Source organism: Calidris pugnax, unplaced genomic scaffold (genome assembly GCF_001431845.1).
Source record: "Calidris pugnax isolate Ruff unplaced genomic scaffold, ASM143184v1 scaffold54, whole genome shotgun sequence".
In the NCBI taxonomy this organism is placed as follows: Eukaryota; Metazoa; Chordata; class Aves; order Charadriiformes; family Scolopacidae; genus Calidris; species Calidris pugnax.
Window position 1 is genome coordinate 13134426 of NW_015090864.1, and position 8848 is coordinate 13143273.

The 8848-nt window shown below is 38.8% G+C and overlaps 1 protein-coding gene across 8 annotated transcripts in view; it reads right to left on the reverse strand.

The window, feature by feature from the left end:
• Positions 1-8848, reverse strand: part of CCNY (cyclin Y) — a 124301-nt gene that overhangs the window by 23252 nt on the left and 92201 nt on the right. For 4 of the 8 annotated variants that reach the window (XM_014945099.1, XM_014945098.1, XM_014945097.1 and 1 more), the window contains 3 exons: positions 6736-6771; positions 2945-3002; positions 2725-2844 (listed from right to left, as the gene is read on the reverse strand). In XM_014945099.1, the coding sequence (XP_014800585.1) occupies positions 2725-2844; positions 2945-3002; positions 6736-6771 (214 nt within the window). The remainder of the gene's footprint in view (positions 1-2724; positions 2845-2944; positions 3003-6735; positions 6772-8848) is intronic. The other 4 variants (XM_014945101.1, XM_014945102.1, XM_014945104.1 and 1 more) reach the window with 1 other exon arrangement.

Genomic DNA, 8848 nt, shown 5'->3' on the forward strand with positions numbered 1-8848 from the left:
AAAATATTATTTGCAAGACTTTAAATTAGCAACATAATTAATTCTTAAAACTAATTTTATTCTTATGGCATTATTTTATAAATAAATAATGTGAATTAGTATTTAATTGTTTCAACCCGAGATTTTAATTTTTCACCTATCAGTAAGGGAAATCTCTTGGCAGCTCTGGAGGCTGTGTGAAAATTAAATTTTTTGTTTAATTATAAATTGGTTTTGCTGTAATAGCGGAGGCTTTAATTGAAATATTTTAATTAAGTGCTCGAAGCAACACAATGCTGGCTTTTTGCTGGAGAACTAGCTTATCTAACAGTCTGGAGTTTCACATTTACTCAGCTCCTGTGCTGAACCTGCAGCTGGTGTATAACCAATTGTAACTGCTGCTGCTACCTGGCTGATGGCAGCTAAGAAGACAAACAGCCAGTGCATTCAGCTACACACCTCAGACCATGGTAATGATGTGGGCAGTAAAGAGGGGTGGTTAGGACTGCTTGAAAAGAATTAGAGTGAGTGAAAAGAATTAGAGTGAGTGAAAGAAAGATAACAGTTGTAGCATCTTGTTCAAAATGTACTGTGATCTCCACAGATATACTTCCTGCCTCCTGGCAGCGCTCCCAGGAGGAACAAGTGGCAGACAGGGCTATCAGATTGCTCTCAGACGGATGGCCAGACTACGGCACAACATAAGCTCCAGCCGGGAATGCTGCTCTCTTCTCCTCCAGACAGGGTATCAAAATCAAAAGCGCTTGGAGGGTTCATAAATAGCTGTATCAACAGTCTTAAGATATCAGGAGTGTGGGGAGGGGGGAAGGGTTGATTGCTTTTTAACAGATTAACTTCCACATTTGCACATGTCAGAAACAACACGATCTGTCTCTGGGGCCCCTCCTGATGACACTAACAAATAAAGAAATGGGATCTTGAAGTATAGAGGTAACCGAGAACAGCAGCAGCAGAATTTCATACTTGTAAAACACTATTTATCCAGAAACACTAAAGCTGTCTGGAAAGAGGGGTCATGCAGGTGCTATTATCCTGAAAACAGAATGAATAGCAGAATAGTACCACTGATCACCTGCACCAAATCTATCTGCAAACATCTGCACGGCTGCTTTGAGAACTAGGCTATAAAACTGTTTATCTGTTAACATTGTGTTGGGTAAAAAACTCCAGACACCTAAGTTTTCAAGCACTAATAACTATGAAAATTGTCTCTGCAATATAACAAATGAGTTAAAAACACTTAAACTTCATTGCAGATCACACCAAAAGAGTTACTTGCAGGGAAAGCACATGAGAACTAGAAAAGGCAAGGAAGCAGTTACAAATGAAAGATACTGAAATATTTGCCTGGGTTGACAAGATTTGTGGGGAAGAACTTTCCATGCATTGCAATAACAGGAACATATTGTTATTAAAAAAAAGGCCTCTTCCTTTCTACTAAACAGTGTCCTCATTGATCAAATAACCTAAGATCGAACAACAGATAACTACAACAAGGGTCCACTGTATTTGACAGTAGATTAATTAAATTACACACGAACATACTGATTCACACATCATATCTTTCCTCCAGCAGAAAACACTTCGGAAGAAAAGGGAGAAGGACAAGTACTTTGCACAATTATGTAAAAGAGACAGACAAAATGTCATTTCACAAAACAAGTAATGGCTGGGTCAAGTAACTAGGTAGAGTAAAACTTGAAAATGTAAGGGTGGAGCACTGCAGGGTGTTTCTTGCCCTATTTCTCTCATATTCCTGTTCTGTACTGGCTAGTACAATTCATTCTGACTGTCTGAAGAAGAAAAGCCTGCCAACTAATCTTAGAAGCCAAGGGAGCGAGATTAGCAGAGGAAATGAGTAGGTCTGGGCTTCAAAATCCACCTTCTCCAATTTCCCCTTCTTCTATCTAAAGTGCATAACAAAGCTGTTATGAAACCACATGTTGTAGTGGTAAAAAAAACATTTTGTTCTTTTAAAATCTCTGAGTCAAGAACATGGCCAAAATCGTGCTTGAAAGCTGAAGAGACTTGTCAGAATTGGCAGGATAAAAATTTCAGGAAAATTAAGAAATTCTCAGCTGGCGGAGATCGCTTTAGCTCCTTTAATCTACATTGCTATGCTGATCCACACCAGCTGAAAATCTGAACCTTCTTTTGTGGTGCTATTTTTAAGTAGCTAAACTTCAGTCTTGAGTACAATTGTTCAATCCTGTGACACGGTCCTGAAAGACAAGTACTGTGCAAGTAAAAAAGAGCCATCACCAACATGTCCCAGTCGCTCACCGAATGCTTCATGGGCCCATCAATTCTTATTAGTGCTATTAAATTACCTACAGCTGTTCCCAAATCTCTGCTGGGAGCTACAGTGACACACAGCAATCCTCCCAAAAGCGGAATCTTTCTGCTTTTAACATCCCCTCTTGTTCTGAGCACTTATGCCACCTGTGTTTTCTATTAGTCACCTTGGTGGCCTGTAACGTTATCACTGTGAGGGCAAGACGTAACCCTGGCTTGTGTGTTGCATGTCACCCAATCTCTTCTTCTATCACTTACTCTCCCCGAGAAAATGAACTGTAGTATCTCTTCCCATTGAGAAACTCCCTTGATCTCCATGGTGAGAAAAAATTCCCTGGCAGCACCTAGATCTATTAAATCATACAAACCCAAGCTTTGGGAACAAAACTGGGTCTGTCAGATCGCCGATGACATTTCTCAGACACTCACCAGGGTGACAATGGCACATTCAGCAGTCAGTTGAGCAGCACTGAACAACGTCCGAACAAAGCGGTAAATCTGTTTCTGCTCCGGGTCATGTTTGTCATAGTCTGGTGGCACTTCGGATTTCTAAGGAAGAAATACTTCCAAATAGGTGACTGAAACAAAACGAAGCAGACAGAAAGAAAGACAGTTCACATGAAAGGGAAGAAGAGGCAGATGAACTTACCGAGAGGGGATGAAGATTTTCATCAAAAATATCTAAGAGCATTCTTCCGTCTGTGTCCCTAAAAGGTATTAAAACCAGAGCAGCGTCATTATCTGAACACAACAACACACGACACACAGCTCTCATACACACAAGTGTATCGTTAGAACTCTAATACCCCTCTCATGCTGCAGAGTGCTTAGAAACACAGAAATGTGATTTTCAAAGAGAAGTTGGATCTATTCTGCCACAAGATTCATGTGTAACATGAAATCCTTATTACAAAGCATGCTAAAATTTTCAGCTTCCAATGCCCAAGACGCACAGCTTTTGTGCTCTCTACTACGAGAGTTTTTCACGGGCTAAGAGCTACTACTATAAACTTATAGTAAAATCAGCCCAGCTTACTCTCCTTTTCTTAACCTCATCATGTTAATCCTTGCAATTTCTTCCTCCTTTATTGTCAACATTGTGAACATTTACAAATACACAACACTATTTTTACAGTCATCCTTTAGTTAATACTTACACACTTCGCTTTTTGTTTTTTTGGAAAACCCTATCCTACACACTATTTCTGCAAGCAAAAAGGACTACATACAAAAAAAGTCAGACAAATTATTATTCCTATTCATTGGTTTTATTTGCTGTTTCTCTCCCCTATCCCTGTTGCTCAAGATCAGCATGCAAGTTGATGCAACTCCACAAGCCTAACAGCCAGTATGCAATATAAGATTTTGGCTGTGCGTAACGTCGGCAGGAACAGTAACAATCACAAAAGCGAGTGGTGTAACAGCACCAGTTAGAACTGGACGCTTTCAGGACAGATGCATCCCTGTGACCTACTTATTACAATCCCATCTTTATTTATAGCATCCCTGGTACTCTGGTCACAGAGTTCTTAAGAGAGAAACCACTGAATATGTTTTCTATCTTTACTCAACAGCACGTGTCTCTCAGGGCATCCAACATGAGTTTTACAGTGGGTTCATATCTACAAAATGCACTTCTCAGCAGCTAACATTTCAACCTCAACATCTGAAGGTGACCTTTTTTTTTGCTATAAAGCCTGCTGACACTGGAAATAAAACTGTGGAGTTTGTTTTGGTTTTAAAATGGAGTCCCTAAATTAAAAAAAAAACAAAACAAAACAACAGATTTAGATAATTACTAGAAAATTCCTAATGAGCAAGGATTTTAGGCCAGATTCTTTTATCTCTACATGAAAAGGCTAGTATCTTAATGCAGAAATAGTCTCACTGGAATCATTGATGTGCTACAGTAAACTGTGGCCTTTCACAATGAGAAGACAAGACAGACTGAAAGAATGAATTTCCTATTTATTTCTCCATGCTGTAGCTGCTGCAAGCTATGAAGGCACATTTGATTGCCCTCCAAGAATCTATTACACAAAAAAAGAAGAGTTAATAGGTTTTCAGCTTTATTAGAACAAATTCACATTGTTATCTTTCAAAAATGAACCATCTACTAATTGATCTAAGTATTTTTCATGTTTAGTTTGTTGGGTTTTATTTTATTTATTGATTTAGTACATTCATCAATACTTATGCATTCCTCTGAACACAAGATAGGTGTAGTCTTTTACCACTTGTTGAGTAGCTAAGCATAACAAAAGCTGCAGGAAGTCAATCCATGACATGACAGGAGACTGGGAAAAGAAGGAATAACTAGAATGCTACAATCAAATGAAATGTGGGAAACATATGAAGGAATATTCTGTTTCATGTTTAGTTTCTAAAAGAGCTGGCATTGGTGAGACCTTGGAGTATTAGGAAGTAATTTAGTTTTAAGCCTACTGTGCAAGATAAAAGGAACAAATAAATATTGTCTGAAAAGAATTTTTCTCTGGCAAAGCAGGTGTTTGACTTGTTTTCTGTTAAAATCAACCCTGCATCTATGTAAGTTACAGTGGTTTCTTACTCTCCACCCTCTGTAATGAACCAAAATCTACCACATATGTCCACAACTTCCTTTTTGCCTCTAATGGCAGGAAACAGAACATATGTTTTGTTGTTGCTGTTTCAGCAGCAAGTACAACTGAATGCTGTTATCACAATGTCCCTCCATTCCTAAATCAGAGCCAACCAAAGACAGAACAGTCATTTCACATCCTTCATTTCAGAGTCGTTAATTGACATACACAAGCCTGCTCCAGCATCACTGGTGAGACCATCTGTCCTGCGTGTGGCAGAGGGCACGTTTACAACACATCTCCTCAGCCTGGGCAGCTTCAGGAGTGAGAAGCAGCAACCAGTTCTTCTTGAACAAATCACTTCTCCATCCCAAAAGTGAATGGAGAGAGAGCAGATTTCCCAAGAAGATAACATTCAGGATGTGTTTTCAAGACATTGACATGGGACACTTTGCCTCTGGATTCCTCAACTGTGTGCTCCTACTGAAGTTTCCCACCCACCTGTGCCCCATTCTCCTGAATTCTCTTTTGCTCAGCTGGCATGATACTTAACAGAGTGCTTAAGAATAACTTATTTCCATAAAACTTTAGAGTCCAATTATCTTTGAGATCTCTACTACTTAGTCAAGTGTAGTAAAAATTGACTAGTTAGCCAAACTAACCCAGGGATGACGGAGGAGAGGAGAAAAAGGGAACCACAGATGGATAAACAAATAATCCAAGCACAATCAAACTAATGCCTCATTTCCTGGGAAATGAGATTAAATGTTAGCAAAAATATTTCACTCCAGCTTTTGCTTTACATATTACCATGTTTCAGTCAAAAGCCCACTGACATCTTGGAAGGTCTTCTAAGAGCTTTCAGCAGGGATCAAGCCCTAAGCCTTTCTGCCCTTGAGCACTTGCAAAGGTTTCTCTTTAGATGTCAGCCTTGTTTGAAGAAGTGTGCTGGGTTCCAGTGACCTGAAACATGGTCCTGAATGACGTACCAGCTTAACTTTAAACTTATGTGTAAATTCCTTTTGTTCTAGTTGGACCTCTTACAGCCCAGAAGAAAAAACGTGTAAGTGGCTTGTTAGATCTAAGCCAAGTTCTCTGAAAAGACACATTGAAAAGCCATGGACACACAAGTCACTTAAAATATTTATACAATCTCAGAGATGTCAGAAAATATTATTTTATGATACTGTGACATATCATGAGAACATGGAATTTAAGACACAAAAGTGCAATTCGATATGAAGAAAGGTAATTTATGTACCAAGTCACTTTTTAGATTATAGATATATTAGATATATTTAGATATAGATATATTAGACTATTATATTCAATTTTAATTAACTGAGCAGAGATCTAAAACATACTACACCAGAAAAGATAAGCCAGGACCTGTTCTATTTCTGAGGCATCTTGAATTACATCTACTCACAATGTCACTCTTACTATATAATTAATGGGTTTTATGTCAAAATCCATTAACATTAACTAGTCATTGATTTGTGCAGTTAAATTTATAAAGGTGTAGTCTAAAATAATAAACCTGAGACACTTCAGATTTCTCTATATGCAATTGCAACATATGCAACAACGCAGATGTGCCCAGTGCACATAGAACAAAACACTGAATCATCAAAGTTTTTCAAAGCTGAACTATGCTTCCAGATAAATTAGATGATTATGTACAATAAAAATATTTTTCTAAGAAAACTAATATATATTAAAAATATAAAAGGATCTGTTTCCCATTTCTAAGACGGGAAATAAGAAAACTACTACCCAAACCAATTTGAAAGAAACAGAGCATGGAATTTTAGGGTTTAGGCAGACCATTTGTTTCAATTAAAGATACATTTAGTACAAGATTTCATTATTCACATACCTGTTTTTGATGTGGTAATATATTGCAAGAGCTACACTGTAAAGAAAAGTACAGAGTTAATATCTCAGAACTGTCAAATTACATTATTTGTCATATTAACTTGCAAATTAAAAACCTAGCACAAGGCATAACAAAAGTATGCTCAACAGCCTATTTTCTTCTGTTCATTGTTAGATACCAGGAAAACTGCTGTAAATAGACAATTTTATAATATTTGTTCAGCTTGCTCCAAGTGCCTCTTTTTCACTAATAATGAAATATCTTAAATAAATTCTCATATTCCACATAACTAGTTGCCCATACCTTCCATTTAATGCCCTACTCTACTAAAGTCAATGATAAAACTCCCACTGACTTCCAAGGTTGAAGATAAGGCATCACAAGCATTGGAAATTTTCTTTTATTGTTTGCTAATGCTGCCAGGCTGACATGAAATGTTTTAATCACCACTGACTTATGACTATATATTTAAATCCATTAGCTTTTGACTGCCTTTCTATGGAGCTACTCACATACCAGGCTCAAATACCAGGCTCTGGAATGATGATTCCCTGAATAACTTACTGCATTACGCATTTCCCGTGTTCTCAACCACACACCGAAGCACCTTTGTTTATATTCTGTGCAAAGACAACATGCATCTAATATGTTTGAGAATCAAGAAATGAATGCTTATGTCTTACAGTGAGGTAGTATTCCTCCCCTTTTCTTTTCCATAAAAGACCTCTTAAAAGAGTCAATGGGTTGCCCTGTGATTTTATTACAAAATTTTTACATGAAAACTAACATACTGTGTGTTAGGAAAACAGTATGTTGGAGCTACACTGTTAGAAGAATTTTAAATTTTTTCAGGTTTGGTTGTTCGGGGGTTTTTTTGGTTTTGGTTTTTTTTTGAACACCCATATAGTAGAAAAATTTTTTTTTTAGTTGAAAGTAAATATATTTTACTAACTTTGTATGAGTATTATAGCTTTTACCTGGCTGCATTAGAAGTTTTTAGATCATTACTGTTTTTTAAATTTGATTTTTTCTATAGATATATATTTAAACAATCAAATTATTTAAGAGATACTGTGTACTGTGGACATCTAAAGGACACAGTCCTCACTGAACACAAAAACCACATTTATGAATTAATTTAATTTGACTGAAAGCTATTCACAAAATGAATCATTCCTAAAATTTAATTTTAAATTATGCCCCTAGGAACGCACTTGCAGCTCCAGTTCACTTGATGAAAGTAGATGCACAAATCTATGTGCAGAGCTCTGCTTGGTGCCCATATGGTTGCTTCTGTAACAAAAGGTCATGTTAAGTTTAGAAAATATTTACTATTTAGAAATCTGTATCAGAATGTGAAAGTCTTTCAGACCTGTAATAGACTAACTCAGATCCAAGTTTCATTCTGAGTTTCAAACTCTAGTTCAGCCAGTGCTCAGTGTGCAGGAAAGAAGCTTATGGGGCTTCCCATCACCTGGCCACCTCACCGATGCTGCAGATCTCCAAGTAGATGTGCTAATATTTTAAACACAGCAGTGCATAACATGACCCAGAAGAAAGAAATGAGCTGGCTGAAATACATCCCTCATAGATTTACCTAGGTGCAATTGTCATTTATCTGCAGAGATTGCCAGGATGGAGGCAAGAAACGCAGCTGTACCACAAAAGCAGTAATCCTGCAATCTCCCCAGCCTTAAATCTGTTAAATGTGCAGCCAGAGAGGAGAGCAGAGGAGATAAAGACTCCTCACCCAGAGGCCTCCTGTGCCAGAGTCCAGTTTCTCACCCCACATAACCCCTTTTCAAACCCTCTGACCCCTTGCAGCTCCCAGCCCTCCCCACGCTGGACCCAGCTCTGCACAGCTCCCCAGCTGGACCCAGCCCCGGCTCTTCCAGCCCAACACGCACCCCCTCCTCCCTGCAGCTCTGCCCCCCCCCCCCCCCCCCCGTCCCCCTCAGCCTAAGCCGCTTGGGGAAATCCTCGGGGAAATCCTCAGGTCAATCCTCATCCCCGCTAACCCCCCGGCGCACGGGGTGGTCAGAGAGCTCCCCGGTGCCATGCGTCCAGCAGCGTCCCCCGCTGCGAGGAGAGAGGGGGGGGAAAAAGGGGAGAA